At 35.7% G+C, this 24,479-nt stretch overlaps 1 protein-coding gene and 1 pseudogene across 2 annotated transcripts in view; one reads left to right on the top strand and one right to left on the bottom strand.

Annotated features, from left to right (window-relative positions):
• Nucleotides 1–23,246, top strand: part of VIRMA (vir like m6A methyltransferase associated) — a 60,842-nt gene extending 37,596 nt beyond the window's left edge. Inside the window, exons 16-24 of one of the 2 annotated variants that reach the window (XM_024765425.1) lie at nucleotides 633–850; nucleotides 6,380–6,512; nucleotides 16,083–16,235; nucleotides 17,012–17,172; nucleotides 17,829–17,925; nucleotides 19,586–19,752; nucleotides 20,542–20,873; nucleotides 21,765–21,908; nucleotides 22,903–23,246. In XM_024765425.1, coding sequence (XP_024621193.1) covers nucleotides 633–850; nucleotides 6,380–6,512; nucleotides 16,083–16,235; nucleotides 17,012–17,172; nucleotides 17,829–17,925; nucleotides 19,586–19,752; nucleotides 20,542–20,873; nucleotides 21,765–21,908; nucleotides 22,903–23,057 — 1,560 coding nt within the window. In that variant the 3' untranslated portion in view covers nucleotides 23,058–23,246. The remainder of the gene's footprint in view (nucleotides 1–632; nucleotides 851–6,379; nucleotides 6,513–16,082; nucleotides 16,236–17,011; nucleotides 17,173–17,828; nucleotides 17,926–19,585; nucleotides 19,753–20,541; nucleotides 20,874–21,764; nucleotides 21,909–22,902) is intronic. The other variant, XM_024765426.1, reaches the window with a different exon arrangement.
• LOC112413469 (nascent polypeptide-associated complex subunit alpha pseudogene) lies at nucleotides 7,878–8,645 on the bottom strand (annotated as a pseudogene).
• Nucleotides 23,247–24,479: the final 1,233 nt, after the last annotated feature.

The raw sequence follows: 24,479 nt of genomic DNA, 5'->3' as shown, positions 1-24,479 counted from the left end.
TAGTTATTTTTAGGTAAACTTGCTGACATTGAAAAACTTGAATTTTAAACATATATAAAAACTACAGGAAAATATTGGAAGACTGTGCCTAAATGTTTTTTTTGCTCCATCCATTTCTTTTTGTGTTGTTTTTAATTCAAATATGGATATATTTATTAAAATTTATTTCTCTGATGCTTTCTTTATAAATTAAGTATATTCAAATGAATGAATAATACAGTAATTTAAAATATTTTAGTACCAAAAGTACTAACCTAACCATCTGAAGATAGAAATTACAACTTAGTGTAATCCAGAAGGAAAAATTTTTCAGAGAGATGTTCTTTTAAAATAAGAATACTGTGAGTCAGGCACAGTTGCCGAGTGGAAATGCACTGGTCTCATAAAGTAAAAATACTGTGAAACAACATATTTGTCTTTATTTCTTTAGGTGTGTATCCTTGTATTAACCTTTATAGAAGGACAAAACAACTCCTTTGTTCTTACTGTGTTTGAATCTATGTTTGGGATGACAGTAACCATAGTATTTTGATAATTACTAATTGCTGTGTATTTCAGAAATAAAAACGCTAAGTGATAGTGACAATCATTTAAAAAAATTGTTTTTTCCCAACTCCCCTCCTCCCTCACAGGACATTGCACTAATTTTGCCAAACTCTTCTGAAGGTTCTATTTCTGAACTGGAGCAGCTCTCCAATTCTCTACCAAACAAAGAATTGATGGCCTCAATCTGTGACTGTCTCCTGGCTGTGCTAGCCAACTCTGAGAGTAGTTACAGCTGTTTACTGACATGTGTCAGAACAATGATGTTTCTTGCAGAGCATGATTATGGATTATTTCATTTAAAAAGGTAATGCTTTATCTAATTTAATATACTCTTGTATTTAAATCCCCCCATATTAATTAATTCATAGCTGTCGTAGAAGGTTGAAGGTATGATTTCTTTCATGTGGAGAAATTTCGTGTTTATGGAAAAGATTCATTAGCAATGAAAAGTGCTAGTAATAAAATCTTTAGGATTAAAAATATAAATTGAATAGATAGACATATTAATATGGGCATCTTGCAATACTTAACAAGGAAATCTTATTGTTCCAGGGTCATTAATTCATGCTCTAAGATATTTGTTTTGTTGGTATATTCACTTGTAGTTCTTCAAAGATGACGGTAGTGTGATTATGGACCCTAAAGCTGAAAGTGCTGATTCTGTGTTTTTTCTCTAGAGGAATGGCTGAGATGAAATTTGTTTGAAATGATGTAAATCTCATGCTGCACAGTCTCTCAAGTGTAATTTCTGCTCCCGTCTCTCTGTCCATGCCCTCATCTTTTTCTTCACTAGGGAGATAGTGGCTACTACATAGTTTTCGTTGGAATTTGTAGAAGTATGTAGAATTACGAGATAGAAAGGATTAGGAAACATGTATTTGTACCTCTCATTAATTCTTATAACATTGGTTGAAAACTTATGTTCCAGCTACTGTGCTTGGTGCTGGCTGCTACCTTTTCCACCTGCTTAGTCTGTCTATTCTCCTGTATTCTCTCTCAGTTGATGGCAACTGCTGAACATCCGAGTTCTCCCCCACCCCCCACCTCCCAGTCTTTCACCAAAGTCTTTAAATTTTACTTCTTGAATGTCCTTTTTCCTATTGCCTGGATATTTACTCTATATCCTTTAAGACTCATACATTACACATACAAGAAAACCAAAAAGCTTTCCTTGATTCCTCCATTCCTAGCTGGGTTAGGTGCTTTCACAAATACCCTTTGCATACCTCTGCCATAGCACGATATGTGATGTCGTTGGCTCTGCTAGATTCATGTAAGTCATCATAACCTATTCCCTTTTCTTTCTTTAGCTCTGATCTTTCTGCTAAGCTCCAAGTAACCCATGTATCTGTTTGACATCTCTACTTGGCTATCTAATGGGCATCCAAACTGAACTAAAGCAGAGCTCTTGATATTCTTGCTTCAAACATGTTTCTGTCCTGCTTGTCCTGGTAAATGTTAAACTTCAAGATTCTTGATTCTTCTCTTTTCCTCACTCCCTACATCCAGTCCATCAGTAAGTCCAGTTCATTTCCAGAATACCTCCTGAATCTGATGACCCTTCTCCACCTCCATAGTTACCACCCCTATCCAGTCCACTCTTTTCTTTCATGACCCATTGCAGTAGCCTCCAATCTTCTCTTCTTACTTCAACTATTGTCCCCCTAAAATACATTTTCTTAGCACTCAGACTGATCTTTTTAAACTTAAAACAAGATATGTGTCACTGTTTTGCTTAAATCCTTCTGATGGCTTCCTGTTGCACTGCAAATAAAATTCAAACTCTATAATGATCTTTAAGCCTTTATACAGTCTGACCCTTGCTTATCTCTTTGACTTATCTCATAGCTCTTTTATCCTCAGTTTTGCTCCCTGTCAGGCTCATTCCTACCTCCAGACTTTTTTTTTTCCTAAATGCTTTTCCCCTAGATTCTTATCGGACTTATTTCCTCACTTCACTCAGGTATCTGTATCAATATATTTCCTGTCTAAATGTCTGTCTAAAATAGCCTATCCTTTGTGTCCCCATTCCTTATTCCCCTTTATATTTTTCACTGTATTTATACTGTTTGACATTACATTATATAGACTTATTGCTTATTTGGTTGTCTCCCTCACTAGAATATAAGCTGCACAAGGACAGGGACTGTTTGCTTGACTGTACTCCCACCAGCAGCTAGAAACCTGGTTCATAGTAGACATTATGAAGGAATACAAGTCACTTTGTCCACAAATATTTATTGAATGCCCTCTTCTCTGGGCCAGACACTGTTCTAGGTGCTGGGGATTTAATTAATAAAAAAAAAAATCCCTGTCTTCTTGATGCTTTCATTCTATTAGAGGTAGACAGATGCTAAACATGTAAATAAAATACATAGTATGTTACAGAAAAACATAAAGTAGGGCAGAGGGATAGTGAGTGCCAAAGTGAGGGTGAGAGTTGTCGTTTAAATGAAGTATGGGGAGGTGATCAGGGAAGCCCTCACAGAGAAGGTAGCCCTTGATCAAAGAACTGAGGGAGGTGAGTGAAACTTTAATATCCTGGGGGAGAGCCATTGCAAATAGCATGCCTAACTTGTCTGAGAAAAAGCCTTGAGGCCATGGTGGTTGCTCCTAAAGTGAGTAAGCAAGGAGAAAAATGATAGGGCCTAGGGTCAGAGAAGTAATGGGTGGGTATGGGGAGGGCAGATCATCAAGGGCCTCTAGGTTTGTTTATAAGGGCCATTGTAAGGTTTTGAGCAGAGGTGTAGTATGATCTGGCTTTTTAAATAAACAGATCACTATATACTTTTCATCTAGTCCTGAAGCAGGCCCCACTCAAGAAAAAAAAATTTTGAGATAATTTTAGACTTTAAGAAGAATTACAAAAATAATAGTACAGAGTTCAGATATACCCTTCATCCAACTTACCCTTGTGTTGATGTCTTATATAGCCATTGAATATTTACCAAAACTAAGAAACTAAGCTTGGCGTAATACTATTAACTAAAATACAGAATTTATTTAAGTTTTACCAGTTTTTCTAGTAATGTTCTTTTTCTGTTTCAGGATCCAAGATAGGATCCTACCTTGCTTTTAGTTTTAATGTATCCTTTGTCTCCTGTATCCTCATTTTTCATGACCTTGACATTTTTGGAGAGCATTTGTAGAATGTCCCTCAATTTAATTTTGTCTTATGTTTTCTCATAATTAGATTGAGATTATGCTTTATTGAGAAGGATACTACAGAGGCAATGTACCTTTCTGAGTACATGATATCAGGAAATACATAATGTATTAGTGATGATATTAACCTCGGTCACTTGACTGAGGTGCTGTCTGCCAGGATTCTGCACAGCAAACTTACTAATTTTCCGTTTTTAAGTACTAAACATTTTGAAGAATATACTTTGAGACTATGTAAATGTCCTGTTTCTACTTAGAACTTTCGTCCACTCATTTTACTATCCATCCGTGAATCTTGGCATGTGGCAGTTATTACTGTGGTGTTCTAATAGTGATTTCCTATTTTTCTCATTCCTTTCTCATTTAATTGTCCTTCTGTAAGAAAGAATTCATCACTTTTCCCTCATTTATTTACTTATTTGGGTATATCAATATGGATTCATGGACTTTTTTTTCTTGTATAGTAATTGAACACTATTGTTATTTATTTTGTTGTTCAACTTATGTTACTGATTTTGGTTCTTCTTATTGGCTAGAGCTGGGAGATATATGTGTCCTAAATCATGCATATACACAAATCTACGTTTATTTTTTCATCTACTTATTTTATGTATGTACTTAAAAAAATATCTTTCCATTTATCTATCTATCTGTCTGTCTGTCTTTCTGCCTGCCTGCCTGCGCTGGATCTTAGTTGCAGCATCTTTAGTTGCGGGATCTTTAGTTGCGGCATGTGGAATCTTTTAGTTGAGGCATGTGGAGTCTAGTTGCGGGATTCAGGGTCTTTAGTTGTGGCATGTGAACTCTTATTTGTGGTGTGTGGGATCTAGTTCCCTGACCAGGGATCGAACCTGGGCCCCCTGCATTGGGAGCATGGAATCTTAGCCACTGGACCACCAGGGAAGTCCCTGTATGTATGTATTTTTTTAAATGAGTCCATACAGCTACTTTGATTCTAATACAATATCAGAAGGTTGATTCTAGCTTTCCCCCTTTCTTTGTAACCTCACCCATGTTTTATAATACACGGTTCTGTGGATTTTGACAAATGAGTAGAGTCATGTGTCTAGCATCTCATTTCCATGCAGAGCTATCTCCATCACCCCAGCAGTCCAGTGTGCTACCCTTTTATAGACAACTTCTCTACAAGTTTACCAGCAAAATGCCAGATTTTGGTATTGCTAGGTTTTTTTTTTTTATTGTAGACATTCTAAAAGGTGTGTAGTGGACCCCAGTTTTTGATAGACCGTCTAAGTAAGGTTCACTTTCTTAAGGTTATAAGTAGAGGCTAGTAATTGGTATAGTCCAATTTTGAACCTTTGTTTTTTCCATTAATTGTATTATCTCTGTATTTAATATCATTCCTGTTCGTTGTGCCTTGTCCATTTCATTATTTTATAAAGTTCTCAAGAGCACGAGTCTTCTTTCTCTCTTTTGTATTGCTTTACCCAAATCTTGAAATTTTCTTTTGATCAACTATGAACTGTGTAAATGCATAGGATAATTTTAGCAGGGCTGTATATTGTCATGATTTTGAATACATATCGTGATTGTTTCTTATGCTGAAATCTCTTTATATTAGGGTTTGGTAAATTGTGGGCCAGAGGCCAAATCCAGCCTTTCTTGGAACATAGCCAGTATTTATGTGTTGTCTGCAGCTGCTTTCCCACTGTATCAGCAGTTGAGTAGTTGTGACTGAGACAGATGTTTTGTATAGAGAGAAACAGATTGAGTTATGTATAACCCCATAAAGCCTAGAATATTTATCATCAGGCTCTTTACATAAACAGTTTGCTGATGCCTACTCTGTACCCTTAATTTCTTTCTGTCAGATTACAATGTCATAAAGTTAATCATTCTTTGCAGTTACATAAGTCAGGCTTTCTGGTCAGGCTTTTGAGACAGCTATAACCTCACGTTAGAGAAATCCTCAGGTTATAAAAAGTGTAAAAAAGGGAACCTGCAAGTTTATTTTGCTAAGTTTTATAGCGTTATTATTGGGGGAAAATTTTTTCTTTCAGTGTTTTTGAAGATTATCTTTAAAAGGAGATATCAACTATAAAAAATGCTTTGTTAAATGGTTTGTGTGACAGGAACATCAAAGTACTTTTTTACGTTTTTTGAAATGTAAAATTTTAATTTTACTAAATTTTAGGCTGTCTGAACTGATATAGTTCATTTTTTTAAATTAATTAATTTACTTATTGTTTATTTTTGGCTGCGTTGGGTCTTTGTTGCTGTGCGCGGACTTTCTCTAGTTGCGGCAAGTGGTGGCTACTCTTTGTTGCAGTGCACGAGCTTCTCATTGTAGTGGCTTCTCTTGTTGCGGAGCATGGGCCCTAGGTGTGTGGGCTTCAGTAGTTGTGGCACACGGGCTCAGTAGTTGTGGGTCACGGACTCTAGAGTGCAGACTCAGTAGTTGTGGCACACGGGCTCAGTAGTTGTGGGTCACGGACTCTAGAGTGCAGACTCAGTAGTTGTGGCACACGGGCTCAGCTGCTCGACAGCATGTGGGATCTTCCCAGACCAGGGCTCAAACCCTCATTCCCTGCACTGGCAGGTGGATTCTTAACCACTGCACCACCAGGGAAGTCCTGAGATAGTTCATTTCTTATACTAGATTTATATGCTCAAATTTTAAGAAATTGCCTATTTTCTTTATTTACAGTTCTTTAAGGAAAAACAGTAATGCTCTGCATAGTTTACTGAAACGAGTGGTCAGCACATTTAGTAAAGACACGGGTGAACTTGCATCTTCATTTTTGGAATTTATGAGACAAATTCTTAATTCTGATACAATGGTAAGTATATATATGTATTTGGTATTTCTTATATTTATAAACTTTTACATATGTTAAAAAAATCGCTTGGGTTCAAAAATATCTTGGAATAACGTTTTTTGGAACTTGGAACTAACAGTACTGTTTTTTTCTGTGTCCTCACCCCAGTATAAGTACGGGGTTTTGATTTATCAAAAAAGTAGATGTTTAAGAGTAGAATTTATTGAACTCTAATTTATTAGGCATCATTATTAATTTGTGAATACTCTATGATTTGCATTTTCTTAAAAGAGAGAATACTACCTATAGTGCATTTATTTTTTTACCTCATTCTTTACATTGAGTTACCTTGCTAGAGTCAGTCAGAATAGTCAAATTTTATCGGTCTCTTAATCAAATATTTACTTACTGTCACTTAATTGTACATTTACTGGCTCTGTTTTGTATGTTGTGATTTTTGGGGTGAATGTAAAGCTTATTATACTGGAATATTTTGGATCCATCATAGATATGAATTAAAGATTATTTCCCCAGCTTTAAAATCTTATTGTTAAAAAATCTAATTAAAAATTTCTCTCATTAGTATTTATCAAAATTGTGGTATATATTGTGGACACAATTCTAGAAGCCACTAATAGGCCTGCCTTTAAAAAGTGTCAAATAAGTTTGGAAATGTCTCCCAGATGGAGCTCAGCTGCACATTAGTATATTAAAAGCTCTGAAAGGCCCTGGATGAATAGAAACTTGCTTTACTGCAATTTAATCCAGTTTTGTCCAAATGTATTGCCTGCAGAATACTTGTGCGTCTGTGTGTATGTGTATGTGTATGTGTATGGCTGTTAACATCCTATGGGTTTGATATTCTGTCAACATTGATTTAAGAAATGCAGCTCATATTTAAGATTTCTGTTTAGAAAGAGTTATCGAGGACCTGTATAGTACAGTATTAACAAAATAAATGTATGTGATGATTTCATAAGAAAAAATTAAATTTACTGTTTAGTATATTTCTCTTAGGCATACAATTTATATTGAGAATATTTCCTCCAGTAAGCCCTTCTTGGCTGCCTGTTGGGTTTGTAGTTATTGTTGTGCCAGTTTTATTGGCAAATTATTGTTTGTTCTGTGTCATATGTAGTTTATTAAAGTGATTAAATTTACCAGATGCTTTGATTCTGAAAGATTGGTATATTTAACAGTAGGACTGTAGCTACCTACTCTAAAGAGATTTTAGTGTCTTACTTGATGGAAGACCACTTATTAGTTTTACCAGATGCTAAGTGACATGTTGTTAGTATCAGTTTGACAGATTTTTTTTTTTCATCCAACAAGAAGCCATAACTTTATTAATGATAAAAACAGTACAGATTTCTAACCCAGCTGCAGTTACTCTTTTGAAACACCAAAAAAGGCCCTCTTTTCAGATGGTAACATTGTTAATTTCGTAATAGCATTTACAGTATCATTACTGTTGTTCTTCAGGGCTCGGACTGCCTTTGCTCTTGACACATTTGCTTGTGACATGACCAATTCTGTGTCCTTAACTTCCGCACCTGTTTCATCAGTCTCTTCCTCTTCACTCTCCTCTTGTACAGTTGGAGTCTGTGTGTTTTCTTGAATGTTTGAGACAGCTTCACCTTGAACTTTGAATTTCTCAGCAGCTGCTAACTGTGCTTGCTGAGATAAATCCTCGATCTTGGCTTCCCCCCAAACTATTTAGGTATCTGAAGCTAGGCTCTTGTATACTTCTGGTTTTGTGATGACAAAAAGGATATTCTTAGATTTCCAGATAGTGACTCTAGTAACCCCTGTAACTTGTCGAAGATCCAGTTTGGACATATCCTTCTGTGCCTTCTTTTCACTCTGGCTCTGTTTTGCTTTACTGACTGGTTCTTCATTGATTTCAGCTGCTGCTGCCAGCTGGGCTTGTTGTGTGGTTGCCTGTGTAGAATCCTGTTCCTCAAGCTCTGGTACTGATTCATCACTATCAGATTCTGTTCGAGACCCTGTCTCACCCTGGGACTGTGGCAACTCCTGCTCTGTAGCAGGGACGGTTTCTGTGGCTTCACCAGGCATTTTGTGCGGGGAACGTGGAACTAAGATGGTGGCAGAAAGAGAGCAAGTGAGAGCGTGACCCATGCCTGTTGCAGGACAGTTTTCTTAAACGTGTCATCAGTTAAACAGTTTCTAATCAGAAACCACTAACCAGTGTTCATTCATGCTGTCCAGGTTCTTCTGGGCCCTCAGGACTGCTGATTAATGCTTTTATTCATCCCTCATCAATACATTTGCTTTTCTTACTTCCTTCATTGAGAAGGTCAGTACCACCCTGTTTAATTTCTAAATTCTTTCCCTCTCCCTTAGATTCTTTCCCTGTTCTTTCTACTCTGTTGTATTCTTCCTTAATCAGAGGAAAATGTACCCCTGTATCACTTCATTCTATCTATGAGGTACATCTTACCACTTTTAATAACCTGCCCGATACCTTTTCCATCTTCTGTGTTTCCCTCTCCCGTCTACCCTTGCGTTCTAGTGGATAGAATCTCTGAATATCAAAAATCAAATTTGTTATCTTTCCCCATACACTTGGTTCATCTTTTATGTGCCCTGCTTTTATACCATTGATCTTTCCTGACCATTAAGTTAGAAACCATGAATACTGGCTAACTTTCCCCTTTTGTTCACCATCTTCAGCAGCTGCTCATTCTTGTCAGTTTCATTCACAAAACCTTTCATACTTCATTCCTTATTTTGTATTTCACTGCTATTACCTTGGTTTCTCCTTTTTGCTCCTTTTTGCATAACATCCCATAAAATTCACCCTTTTAAACAATTTGGTGGGGTTTAGTATACTCATAGAATTGTGCAACCATCACCACTATCTAATTTCAGAATGTTTTCATAACTCCACAAAGAAGCTCTGTGTGCCCATTAACAGAAACTCTCCATTCCTTCTTTCCCCTAGCTCCTGGCAACCACCGATTTCCTTTTCTGTCTCTATGTCAATTTCTGCAAAGAGACTGCTGGGATTTTGATAGGGATTGTATTGAATTTGTAGGTCAATTTTGGAAATATAACTGTCTTAGTACTATTAAGTTTTCATATTCATGGACATGGCATGGCTTTCCATTTATTTAGGTTGTCTGTATTTCTATGATGTTTCGTAGTTTTCAATGTGTAAGTCTTGTACCTCTTTTGTTAAGTTTATGCCTCTAATTAAATTGGGAATTTAAAAAATGCTGTTGTAAATGGAATTGTTCCTTAATTTCATTTCTGAATGTTCTTTGCTAGTGTTTAGGAATGCAGTTGATTTCCATATATTGATATTGTGTCCTGAAACTTTGCTGAACTTGTTTATTAGTTCTGAAAGTGTTTTTAGTGGTTTCCTTAGACTTTTCTAAATGCGAGTGGTATCCTTTCCAATTTGGATACCTTTTATTTCTTTTTCTTGCTTTATTGTCCTCGCAAGAACCTCCATTGCATGTTGAATAAAAGTGGCAAGAGTTGACATCTTTGTCTTGTTCCTAATCTTAGGGGGAAGGCTTTCAGTCTTTCACCATTAAATATGATGTTAGCTATGGTTACTCATAGATACCCTTAATCAGGTCAAAGAAATTCCCTTCTATTCCTAGTTCACTGAGTGTTTTTATCATGAAAAAGGGTGTTGGATATTGTTAAATACTTTCTCTGTGTCTATTGAAATAAATGATCATGTTGTTTTTCTCTGTATTATATTTTACATTGATTGCTTTTTACATGCTGAACTGACCTTGTATTGCTGGAATAAATACCACTTGTTCGTTGTGTACTATCTTTTTGATATGCTGCTAGATTCAGTTTGCTTTACTTTATTGAGGAATTTGGGGTCTGTATTCAATAGGGATATTGGTATGTAGCTTTCTTGTGATATCTCTGGCCTCATAGAGTGAGCTAGGACGTATCCTCTCCTCTTTTATTTTTTGGAAGTTTGTGAAGGATTGTTGTTAATTCTTTAAACATTTGGTAGAATTCGTCAGTAAAGCCACCTGAGCTTTTCTTTGTGGGAAGTGTTTTTGATACTAATTAAATAGCTTTACTTATAAATCTGTTCAGATTTTCTGTATCTTCTTGAGTCAGTTTCAGTAGTTTGTGTCTTTTTAAGAATTTGTTTCTCTTCATTCAACTACATTACTAACTTGATGGCACACAAATGTTTATATTTCCTTATAAACTTTTTTTATGTCTGTAAGGTTGTTAATGATGGCGCTTTTTTCATTCTTGATTTTAATAATTTAAGTCTTCTCTCCTTTTTTCTCCCCTTTTGTTAGTCTAGCTGAAGGTTTGTCACTTTTGTTGATCTTTCTAAATAACCACATTTTGGTTTCTTTGATTTTTCTTCTATTTTCTAGTCTCTATTTTATTTATTTCTGCTTTAATCTTTACTGTTTCCTTCCTTTTACTTGCTTTGGGGTTAATTTACTCTTCTTTTGCTAGTTTCTTAACTTGGAAGGTTAGGTTATTGATTTGAGATCTTTCTTCATTATTAATATAAGTATTTACAGCTATAAATTTCCCTCTGTGTACTGCCTTTGGTATGTCATGTTTTTGGTTTTGTTCATATCCAAATATTTTCTAATTTTTCTTTTTCTTTGGCCCCTTGGTTATTAGGAGTGTGTTTAATTTCCACATAATTGTGAATTTCCCAAATTTCCTTCTGTAACTGACTTCTAGTTTTATTCCGTTGTGGCCAAAGACCATACTTTGTATGATTTCAATCCATTTAAATTTATTGAGGCTACTTTTACAGCCTAGGGGTATTTTCTATCCTGGAGAAAGTTTCATGTGCAGTTGAGAGGAAGGTGTCTTCTGCTGCCATTTGGAGGAATGTTGTATACAGGTCTGTTAGGAGTGTTGGTTTATAGTTGTTTAAGCCTTCTGTTTCCTTGTTGATTTTCTGTCTAGTTGTTCTATCCACTGCTGCAAGTGGGATGCTGAAGTCTCCAACTATTGTTGAATTGTCTCTTTCTCCTTTTACTTCTGTCAGTTTTTGTTTCATGCATCTCCGGGCTCTATTGTCAGGTGCATATATGTTCATAATTGTTATATCTTCCTGATGGATCAACCCTTTTGTTGTTATAAAATGTCCTTCTTTGTCTCTAGTAATAGCTTTTGTCTAAACTTTTATTTTGTATTATTGGTATAGCCACTCTAGCTTTATTTTGGTTATTGTTTGTATGGTATATTTTTTCCTACCCTTTTATGTAGAGCCTATTTGTATTTTATAATCTAAAGTGTGTCTGTTATAGACAACATAGTTGGATCATGTTTTGTTTTGTTTTTTACATTCTGCCAATTTTTCCCTTTTGATTGGTATATTCAAACCATTAATGTTTAATTATTGATAGGTAGGATTTATGTCTGCTGTTTTGCTCTTTACTTCCTACATATCTTTTTGTTTTTCTTTATCTCCTTTTTTTTTTCTGCTTTAAACAGATGCTTTCTACTGTGCTGTTTTAATTTCCTTTTTCTCTCTTTTACCTTTTTTTAAAAAGTTATTTTCTTAGTGGTTGCCCTGGATACTACATTTAACACCTTAATTTAATAGTCTCTTTCTGATTAATCCCAACATAATTTCAGTAGTATACAAAAACTGCTACAATATAGCTTTGTTCCTGTGCTGTTATCATACTAATTACATTTTTATACATTGTGAATCCATCTTCACAGTTTTATTATTATTGCTTTATTCTGTTGTCTTTTAATTCAGATAGGAGAAGAAAAGAGTTACAAAAATATGTTTATACTGCCTTTTACCTAACCTTTACTGACATACTGTTTCTTCATGTGGGTTCAGGTTACTGTCTAATATCCTTTCATGTCACCCAGCAGGACTCCCTTTAGTAGTTTTTGTAGAGTAGGTTTGCTAGTGACAGATTCTCTCTCACTTAAAAAAAAAGAATTCAGAATGTCTTTATTTCTCCCTCATTTTTGAAGGATAGTTTTGTCAGTTATAGAATTCTTTGTTGATAGTGTTTTTCTTTCAGCACTTTGAATATGTTTTCCTACTGCATTCTGCCTTCTGTGGTTTCTGACAGTAAATCAGTTGTTAATATTTTATTAGTTGAGTCACCTCTCTCTTAACTGCTTTCAAGAGTCTCTCTTTTTTTTTGGCTTTTGACAGTTTGATCATGATGTATCTAAGAGTGGATCTCTTTGAGTTCATTCTACTTGGAGTTTGTTGATCCTCTTGAAAGTGTAATGTTTTCATCATATTTGGGTAGTTTTCAGTCATTATTTCTTTAGATATTTTTTCCTGACTCTTTCTTTCTTCTTCTGAGACTCTATTATGTGTGTGTTGGTGTTCTTGATGGTACCTCACAAGTCTCTGAGGCTATGCTTGTTCTTCATTCTTTTTTCTTTCTGTTCATTAAAATGGATAATCTTAGTTGACCCTCTTCAAGTTCACTGTTCCTTTTTTCTTGCCAGCTCAAATCTGCTGTTGAGCCCCTCTAGTGGATTTTTTTTTTTTTTTTAAGATTTTTTTTGGGGAGGGCACTTCCCTGGTGGTCCAGTGGCTAAGACCCTATGCTCCCAATGCAGGGGGCCAGAGTCTGATCCCTAGTCAGGGAACTAGATTCCACATGCTGCAACTAAGAGTTTGCATGCCGCAGGCTAAAGATCTCGACACAGCCAAATAAATAAATATTTCTTTTAAAAGATTTTTTTTTGATGTGGACCATTTTTCAAGTCTTTATTGAATTTGTTACAATAATGCTTCTGTTTTATGTTTTGGTTGTTTGGCCGAGAGGCATGTGGGATCTTAGCTCCCTAACTAGGGATTGAACCCACAACCCCTGCATTGGAAGGTGAAGTCTTAACCACTGAACTGCCAGGGAAGTCCCTCTAGTGAATTTTTTGTTCCACTCATTGTACTTTTCCCACTCCAGAATTTATATTCAGTTTTTGTATAACTCTTAGCTGTTTATTGATATTTTCTTGCAGAGTACTGTATCAGCCTTCTCTCCACTTTCCTTCCAAACATTTACTTCTTTGGTACATTCTAAATAGTTCTTTGTGAGTTCATAACTTCCTAAAGCAGACGTCGGATCATATCACTCTACCCTACAATACCTTTTCATATCTGTAGAATAAATTCCAAACTTTTTAGCATGACATTCAAGACTATTCACTGTATGGCCAAAAAGCTACCTTTGCAAACACTTCTCCCTTACTGGGAGCCATCATCCATAAGTCTCATCTACTATATGTATCTCCTTGGCCATGCTTTACTATGCCTATTTATAGTGCCTATTTTAATGCATCCCAATTTGTGAAGCCTTTTGATATTACTTTTCTTTCTGTACACTTCACAGCATGTTATTGAGTGATTTCTTTTTATAGATCATTTATATGCCTATTTCCCATTTCCTATTCCACTATCTGACTGTTAGGTCACTTAGGTCAGAGACCATGTCTTGCTAGCTTTTTCCCAGTGTAATTGTACAGTGTCTTGTATAATTTAATAGTTGAAGTGTTTGACAAATGATTAAGGAGATTTGAAATGGTATCACAAATTTGATAGAATTTTCATTTTTCTGAAATAACTGTGTAGCTTAAAAAATCTCCTTAAAAATTCTTTTATTACTTCTCACAGTAATGTATATATAGAAAACATCAAATTGTGATAAATTTGACCTTAGATTTTCTAAGACTACTTTTAATAACAAGTAGAATAGAATTTAAAATGCGTTTTATGTTGTTTAAAACTGTTTCTGTTTATAATAATGGAAAAGCAAGATAGTAGAGAGAGATGAAAATTTTACATCGTTCCAAATATTTTAATTAGTTCATAGTTTTTTCCCCTCTCTTTTAAAAAACTGATTTTCTTCTGTTTTCCCTGACCTTTAAAAATAATAATCATTATAATACTTTCTGATTCAGCTATACTGAACTTACCACCTCTGGTTAAAGTGGTATGAATAACTAAGAGTGAGGAAAGAAGTCAGATAGATGCCTTGATAATTTGTATTCTGGTTAATATACTTATTTCTATAAAATAAATTTAGTCTGTAATTCATACATTTTAACAACATGTAGGGGACAGTTCCTTTAAAGATAACTTCACAGTCTGTTAGTGCATTTTGATTGCTTTTAACTCATTTAGTTTAATTTTTTAAAAATAAAACATGAACTAGACCATCGTCAACCTAGTCTTCATTGCCACCTCCAAACAGAGCAGTTAAAACCCTTGTAGACATAATGGTTTATTGAATTTCTTATTAAAACCGTATGTCCTCTTCCATAGTACAATGTAAATGACTTCCTCAGTCTAGTGTTTTCTGAAAGGAACAAGTGTGCTTCAAGCACAGTATCAGTTTGAGTGGGAATCTGTGAAGAATAATTTTCATTTAGTTTTCACCGAAATGTGTCCAGTTATAGGACGAATGGTAGGAGCTACAAACAAATTTTAATTGTTACTGTTAATTTAAAAATACTGACTCTTACATTTGGATTGGTAGGACTAATATTCATGTTGAACCATTTAAAACAGGACTGTGTTCTGAAGATTTGAAACTACTTAAGTGTTTTTTCATATGTGACAATATGGATGGATTTATTGTCATGAACTGAGATTTGTTTTGCCTGGTGAATTTTTTTCACATTCCCATATTCATTTTATTATGTGGCATACTTTTTTTTTTTTTTTTTTTTGGGTTTGGGGGCCTCTCCCTGTTTTGGCCTTAATATTCATGTTGAACCATTTAAAACAGGACTGTGTTCTGAAGATTTGAAACTACTTAAGTGTTTTTTCATATGTGACAATATGGATGGATTTATTGTCATGAACTGAGATTTGTTTTGCCTGGTGAATTTTTTTCACATTCCCATATTCATTTTATTATGTGGCATACTTTTTTTTTTTTTTTTTTTGCGGTATGCGGGCCTCTCACTGTTGTGGCCTTTCCCGTCGCAGAGCACAGGCTCCGGACGCGCAGGCTCAGTGGCCATGGCTCACGGGCCCAGCCGCTCTGCAGCATGTGGGATCCTCCTGGACCGCGGCACGAACCCGTGTCCCCTGCATTGGCAGGCGGACTCTCAACCACTGTGCCACCAGGGAAGCCCTATGTGGCATACTTTTTTTTTTTTTTTTGTGGCATACTTTTTAAAGCAGAAAATGTTAACTTTCTGTATGACCGCACATAGTCTTAAATATGATAGTTACTGTTTTCTTTAGTTGTTTGCCTTATCTCCAGAAAAACAAATACAGCTTTCATTAGTTCTCTGTTATAGCAGGCATTTTATTAACTTGAGTATCAATTAATGTATTATGTTTCCTGCAAGTGCCAGTGTATTTGTCATTGGATATTTTTGTTGAGAAATCTTGGTGCCAGTAATTTGAATACAAGTGTTTACCTATTTATTTTGTGAGTCTTAACTCAAAGAAAACTTGTTTCAGCTTTGAGCTAATTCTTAAAACCAGCCATTCATACTGATGTAAAAACAAAAACATTGAGGGGAAGATTGCAGCAATCTTAAATATCTGAGTAAGTTTGGAAGCATTTTTTGCAAATTTCTCTGCTCTCAAATTTAACTTGTGTGTGACATTTACAGGGATGTTGTGGAGATGATAGTGGTCTCATGGAAGTAGAGGGAGCTCATCCATCACGGACGATGAGTATTAATGCTGCAGAGTTAAAACAGCTTCTACAAAGCAAAGAAGAAAGTCCAGAAAATTTGTTCCTTGAACTAGAGAAGCTTGTTTTGGTAAAAAAACAAAACAACACAAAATAAGAAGAGCTCATTCCCAAGACATATTTTCTTCTCAGTTTGACTTGTACAAGTTTTCTTAGTGACTTTTTAAAACAGTGAACTCTCAGTCGGGTATTTATACTCTGAATTAATAATTTGGAGTGAAGTCTTCCATACTATTATGAATTTTTAAAAAAATGTTGTTATGTTTTATTTTTGGCTGCATTGGGTCTTTGTTGCTGTGTGCGGGCTTTCTCTAGTTGAGGCGAGCGGGGGCTACTCTCCGTTGTGGCGCGCGGGCTTCTCATTGTGGTGGTTTCTCTTGTTGCGGAGCACGGGCTCTAGGCACGTGGGCTTCAGTAGTTGTGACGCATGGGCTCAGTAGTTGTGGCACGTGGGCTTAGTTGCTCCGCGGCATGTGGGATCTTCCCAGACCAGGGATTGAATCCGTGTTCCTTGCATTGGCAGGCGGATTCTTAACCACTGTGCCACCAGGGAAGTCCCCATACTATTATGGATTTTAAGGAGTACATGAAGGCAGTACTTTTTGAATTATCTATTGTTTGAATGCAGGGTGCCCCCTGCTACCACTCTTTAGAAGTAACAACAATCGTTTTTGGTGTTTGTTTTATTTTAATATGTTTAATGTTAAGTTGATAATTTCTTGATGGTGTTCCAAATTTCTTAGTAGTGAAATAATACCACCTTTTCTACTAAAGAGTCAGTAGATGATGGGCATAAATGTTCAGGTTTTACCTGCACCTTCTTATTCTGCTTTTGTTTGTATCTAGGAGCATTCAAAAGATGATGACAATCTGGATTCTTTGTTGGACAATGTGGTTGGACTTAAGCAGATGCTGGAGTCATCGGGTGATCCTTTACCTCTTGGTGACCAGGATGTAGAACCAGTACTTTCAGCTCCAGAATCTCTCCAGAATCTGTTTAACAATAGGTAAAACAAGCAATGTTTTGTGGTTGAATAGATATTGTATATTTAATGGATGGGATCTAGAGAGGGCCAGCAACTTATTTTTCTCTAAGGGCTAGATCATAAAAAATCTAGACTTTGCAGGCCACATTCAGTCTCTGTTGCATATACTTCTATAGCTTTTTGCTTGTTTCTTTTGTTTTTTTTAAAAAAGCTTTAAAAATGTGCAAACCATTCCTAGCTTGCAGGCTGTACAAAAACAGGCTGGCAGAATGGGGGTCATAGTTTACTGATCCCTGGTCTAGAGGATATGCCTCTTGATCTTTGGAGCACTGTCCTTTTAGAGCATAATGAATATTTAATATGATGAAATTATTCTCTAAATTTAGAAAAATTACACATTGGTACAGTGTTATAAACTTGGCTTTTTGGGAATAAAGCCAGGGTTCTGTTTTATTTTATTGAAAGATCAAAATTTGTCATAACAGGATTAATTTCCAAGTTACTGGTTTTTAAGGATACTTAATTCTTAAATAGCTTCTTGAAGGAGTCTTTTTAAGTGCTAATACTTTTAGAGGGTAATATTTTTAATTGTGCTGTTCACATGTTTTACTTAGGAGTTAAGCTAAAATATTTAATTTTGGAATTCTGCTTTTTAACAAATACTTTCTGTATTCTAGAACTGCATATGTGCTAGCTGATGTCATGGATGATCAGTTGAAATCTATGTGGTTCACTCCATTTCAGGCTGAAGAGATTGATACAGATCTGGATTTGGTATAAGTAATTTTATTACTAAATATTTAGAAAAAAATTCTGTTTGTTTTTTTGCATATTGTTAGAACTAAAATAGATTACATATTATATGGCTGTTAAAAGTCTGTCTTGGGACTAGTACTGCATCATTTTTATGTCAGTTGCCCACTTAATGGTGTCCAGGACTCTTCGTTTTTTTATGCTACCTGTTTTGCCTCTTTCTAGTTAGTGATCTGTACATTTGAGAATGAGTGGAAAATCACATTTTTGCGTATGTACTCTGAAGCACTTTGGTTTCTCATATTTGTAGGGTATAGAATAGTATCCCACAAAATTATAATTAATTCCTATATTTGGGTTTAAATGGAGGAATCTGCTCTGTTGTGGTATCTGCTCTTAATTTGGGGAAATGTAAAAAATATATTTGTTAAAATAATATAGTATGAATCCAAATTGACATTCTTTAACGTAATACTGAATAGGTAAAAGTATAGTTAAAGATTTTAATGCAGTCTGTTTAATGATTCTCATAGGGAGGATGATTTCAGTCACATCTTATTGTACCATATATTGTTTTTTCTTGATTTAAAAAAAATATATTTTTTTTCGATAACATCAGATTTATTTGTAAATCAAGAGGAAGGGTACTCCAGAAGAAGAGTGGATACTCAAAGAAAGAAATATATTTGGATATTCCCTGGTCCAAAAAATGCTAGTATTCATTATGGACAATAAAACTAAAAGAATGATTTGCTTCACATTTAAGGTGTATTTGGTGTATTGAGAACTCCTTTTCCTTCTTTAAAATATCACATGCAATTGAATTAAGATTGCATTAAACAATTTTTTTTCTTTAGTGTAAGTTGTTTAGTGATTCTTTAGAACTGTAGTGACAGAAATGTTCTATAATCTGCCCTGTCCAGTTAGCCACTAGCCCCATGTGACTTTTGAGCAATGAAATGTTGCTAGTATGACTAAGGAATTGAATTTTATTTTGATTTAATTAATTTAAATTTAAGTAGGCACTCGTAATTAGTGGCTACCATATTTGGCATCACAGGTTGAAAATATTTGTTCTAACTATGTTGAATCACAGCTGTCTTGAGATGATGGTTATGACCTTATGGGGTTTAGGGAAATTTTTGGTCTTTTAGGTTTGATTAATTTGAATAAAACTTAAACATAATTTTCATTCTTCTGAAAGTTGACTTAGGTTGCAACCTCATTAAACTCATAGAACTAGGAGATCTGTGGCACAGAGTCCTTTTATAATATGTAGTGACTATACAAGGCTTGTGGAGTATTTTATTTTCAGATTATTTTGGAAAAGTTCTGGAGATACTCCATTGTTACTTTATATAGAGAAATACTGAGATCCTTGTCAGGCAGCAGAGGTTTCCCAGACTAATAGCCCTTCTGTGAGTAGGAGTGCCACCCACCCCACCCCCAAATGAAAGCAGCTGAATTCCTAAGGTATTTTTTTTTACAACTACCAATGGTGTTGGGTTTTGAAACGATGAAGGACCTATCATTGATTTATTATGAGACTCAAATATAGTTTATAGGAGATAAGAATTCCTGTAATCAAATGTTATGTTAATAGTACATTTAAAATGTAATGTCACATTAATAGTTACATTTAAGATATATCTTTGGTTTTATTTCATTTTTGTGACTGCAGGTAAAGGTTGACTTGATTGAACTCTCTGAAAAATGTTGTAGTGACTTTGACTTGCACTCGGAATTAGAGCGCTCGTTTTTGTCGGAACCATCATCTCCAGGAAGAACCAAGACTACTAAAGGGTTCAAACTTGGGAAGCACAAGCATGAGACCTTTATAACTTCAAGGTAAAATTTCTTTTAATAAAGATCTTGGTTGGGGTCAAGTAAGCTTATTTATTTAAATATGTTTTGATAGACACATGACTATTAAAGGAGTGGACTCTCAACCACTGCGCCACCAGGGAAGCCCTAAAATTTCTTTTAATAAAGATCTTGGTTGGGGTCAAGTAAGCTTATTTATTTAAATATGTTTTGATAGACACATGACTATTAAAGGAGAAAGGAAGTTGGCATAATACTTCAGTCATGAATATTGTTTTGAATTTTTTTTTTTTTTTTTTTCGGTACGCGGGCCTCTCACTGTTGTGGCCTCTCCCGTTGCGGAGCACTGGCTCCGGACGCGCAGGCTCAGCGGCCATGGCTCACGGGCCCAGCCGCTCCGCGGCATGTGGGATCCTCCCAGACCGGGGCACGAACCCATGTCCCCTGCATTGGCAGGCAGACTCTTAACCACTGTGCCACCAGGGAAGCCCTTGAATTTTTTAAAAGATAGTAATTTGACCAGGACATACCTGGTACACTTATTATATTGTTTTACTTAATGAGAGTTCAGAAGGTTTGAAAAAGAGCAAACTGGATTATTTTAAAAAATTGTTAGTCATATCAATAAAATGTGAGTACCATTCTTAGCTAGTTTTGTTGTATTTCCCTGGCAAGTCATAGAGATATTTGCAGTAAAAAAATTGGGATAAGAAATAATTGATATATAGTTTTCAGTATTGCAAAGATTGACTTATATTTTCACTGGAAATGTGTAAAGGAGAAAGTTTTCATGGAGTATTTTTGTTTTCATAGTGGAAAATCTGAATACATTGAACCTGCCAAACGAGCTCATGTTGTGCCACCACCAAGAGGAAGGGGCAGGGGAGGATTTGGACAGGGTATACGACCCCATGATATTTTTCGTCAGAGAAAACAGAACACAAGCAGACCACCGTCTATGCACGTGGATGACTTTGTTGCAGCCGAAAGTAAAGAAGTGGTCCCTCAAGATGGAATACCCCCACCAAAACGGCCACTCAAAGTATCTCAGAAGATTTCTTCTCGTGGTGGATTTTCAGGCAATCGGGGAGGACGGGGTGCTTTTCACAGTCAGAATAGGTTTTTTACACCACCTGCTTCAAAAGGTAATGAATTATGTATGTTTTCTAATGAGTTATTCTAATATTAGAATATTGAATAGAAGTGATTTGAATAGAAGCAATTCAGATAAAGTATTTTCCTGTTACTAGTGTTAATCTGGCTCTAGGCCAACGGTACTATTTGAAAAGTCCTTTATTGTATAGGAAAAATCATTTTTTAATTTAATTTTTGATTAATTGCATATTTAGTGATGATTTTAAAAGAAGTATTGGCTAATTATTTTCCTTTCTACGTTGAGAATTGTGTTTATCCTTTCTGAATAATATCCATACATAATTTTCACAGTTGTATTTATCAACAGTTCCCTTAGGATTGTTCTGTGTAGTTCACCATTGATTCTCTTATCTACTTGCTTCCTAATGTTATATTTAATCTGTTTAAAATTTTTCAAGATTTTAGAATCTGAGTTCTAAAATATAAACGTATAGACATTATATTTTACTAGTGGATTGATGACATATTTTCATGCTTCTGAGTTAAGAGGGTGGGAGCAAAAGAGCATAGGTGTTTACATTAATAATAAACCCATAACTTTGTTAGGAACTGTTTTAAACACTTTGCATGTAATACTCTTATCAACCTGATGAGATAGGTTCTTTTAGTAGCCCCACTTAATAGAAGAGAAAACTTGTCAGTTAGCTGACCAGGACACATAAAATATAAGTGGCAGAACCAGTATTTGAACCCCGGCAGTCTGGCTCCAGAGCCTCTGCTTCTGACTACATATGATGCTGCCACTCTACCTTTATTCCGTGTACAAAATTTCATAGTTTCTCTTCCATTGCTTTTGAAAATTAAGAAAAACATGTCATATCTTCCTTAATCCAGTTGAAGTTGTGGAAAAAGTAGATTTTGATCATGTTGCCTATGTTTAGGAAACTACAGTCGTCGGGAGGGAACAAGAGGTTCCAGTTGGAGTGCTCAGAATACTCCTCGAGGAACTTACAATGAAAGTCGTGGAGGCCAGAGCAATTTTAACAGGGGCCCTCTCCCACCATTACGACCACTTAGTTCTACAGGTACACTTTCTTCTTACTTGATACTTCTGAGAGAGAGGGAGGTGAATCCTTTTCAGATTGTTGAATGTCATATATTCTCATTCTGGGAGAGAATATTTTAGAATGTAGACATATAATTTTAAAGTCAATTTAATTTTATTTCTGTGAGTGAGTGCCCAGTGTACATCTTCTGTATAAATACTCAGAATTTTAGATTCTGAACTATGTGTGTATAATGAGTAGTTCCATGTTGGTGTGCTGTTTTTTAATAGTTCAATAAAGAAGGAAAATCAATCCTTAAGATACCTTTTTGACCAAAGTAAACCGAGATGTCTTCGTAGAGTATATAAGTTGACTCTTGAACAATGAAGGTATGAACTGCAAGGGTTGTCCACTTATATGTGGATATTTTTAACAATAAATAGGATCCACGGTTGGTTGAAATCGAGGTTGCAGAGGAGGCTCTGGATATGAGGGCCAACTATAAATTATACTTGGATTAACCCTTGAGTTGTTCAAGGGTCAACTGTATCCTGTTTCTGTTTACAGTATTGTCTTGTGTATGTAAGCATATAACCTCTTTTCCCCCCCTAAAACATTCCTATGTCAAGTCCAAAATTCTGGTCAGATGTAGCTTTTGGTTTCAAATGCACATTTTTTGTTTTTTTGGCTGCACCACACACCATGCGGGATCTTAGTTCCCCTACCAGGGATCACACCTGTGCCCCTGCAGTGAAAGTGCGGATTCTTAACCATTGGACTACCAGGGAAGTCCCAAATGGACATTTTTTAAATAACAGCTTTATTTGAGATGTAATTCTTATGTTTAGACAATTTACCTATTTAAAGTGGACAACTCAGTGGTCTTCAACACATTCACAGAACTTACACTTGGGTTTTAAAGGAGCAAACAGTAATCCCTGTCTTGGTTTGAGCTCGGTGGTATAGATTAGTATTTATGTCATGGGAAAGGAAAGGATGTTGCAACTAAAAATTATATTCTTTTCTTTTATAGGCTATCGCCCAAGTCCTCGTGACCGTGCTTCCAGAGGTCGTGGGGGACTAGGGCCTTCCTGGGCAAGTGCAAATAGCGGCAGTGGAGGCTCAAGAGGAAAGTTTGTTAGTGGAGGCAGTGGTAGAGGTCGTCACGTACGGTCCTTTACGCGATAAAAATTTTTTTTGGAACATCCTAAGTGTATATGAACATTTCATGAGGACAGTAAAAATAAAACAAGACATTGGAGGACCAATTTAGACTTAGCAGTTATCTGGATACATCTGAGAGAATATTTTTATCGGAAGAAAGCAAATTTTGTTTGATACCTAACACAAGATTTCAATAAAAATCAAAACTTTGTATGTTTGTATATATTTTTTCCCCTTCTTATATGACTATTTAAAAAATCTCTTAGGTAGAAAATGAACAGTGAAATAACGTTTTTGTTTTAGTGTATTTCTTGCATATACCACAGACGTCCCCAATACTTTCTCAGCTCATGTTGCCCTTTACTGTTTCTATAGTTTTTTCACAATACACCAGGCCAAAAGAAATGCCTAATGATTCCATTTATTAAGCAGTTAGGTGCAAACAACTTAATAAGAATTTAACAAGTAATGGTGGTTGCTGCACAACTTCTCAAACCTTGGAATCAGCTTGAACACTGCCAGTATTCCTGTTCCACTGTGCTTTTTGCGTAGTACTTCAACTGCTGAAAATCCAGTTTTGCAAAGATGCACTGCCATGGGAAGGAATATAATGTTATCTAACACGGAAAATGTAAACTACCTCGAGCTAGCGTTTTGTGTTGTGTCCAACAGATGTGTTCTCAAAAATTTAAAATGTCATGTGGTACTCGTGTTAATTTACTAGTGCAATTTTGGGAAACTTTTAGCTGTTCAGAAAGAAACATGACACTCTTCTCCTTTACGCTAGAAAGAAATACATATGTGCTTTGTGTTTTAGCTTTATACCTACTTACACTATTTTATTATGCAGTTTTTTAAAGCCTAAAATGAGGCATATCCTAATACTGTTATTTTGGAAATCAGAAACATCTAATAAAATCTGTACTTTATATACAGAAATGAAGTTTATACTTTGAGAAAATAGTCATAGTTTCCTCAAGAGATATCACACTGAGCCTATATAATCTGGCATAAAATATAGAGTTCTCTGGGCTTCCCTGGTGGCGCAGTGCTTGAGAGTCCGCCTGCCAATGCAGGGGACACGGGTTCGTGCCCCGGTCCGGGAAGATCACACATGCCGCAGAGCGGCTGGGCCCGTGAGCCATGGCCGCTGAGCCTGCGCATCCGGAGCCTGTGCTCCGCAGTGGGAGAGGCCACAACAGTGAGAGACCCGCGTACTGCAAAAAACAAACAAACAAACAAAGAAAATACAGACTTCTCTTAAACAACAAAGGAGTATATGAGTCTCATTCCATCCCTTTATAATGCTGTTTTGTTGAGCTATTTGTGAGTGAATAGAAAGTTTGTTTGCTAGGAAAACCTTGAAGAAAAGCTCAGCTCTAAAGATTCTGTTATTTAAGTGAAAGGTAAGGGAAATTTTTTCATAACTAATGGCCTCAAAAACCC

The sequence above is a fragment of the Neophocaena asiaeorientalis genome, unplaced genomic scaffold (assembly GCF_003031525.2).
Source record: "Neophocaena asiaeorientalis asiaeorientalis breed wild unplaced genomic scaffold, Neophocaena_asiaeorientalis_V1.1 scaffold353, whole genome shotgun sequence".
Taxonomy (NCBI): Eukaryota; Metazoa; Chordata; class Mammalia; order Artiodactyla; family Phocoenidae; genus Neophocaena; species Neophocaena asiaeorientalis.
Note: the sequence above shows the minus strand (reverse complement) of the source record. Positions and strands in the feature narration are given on the sequence as shown.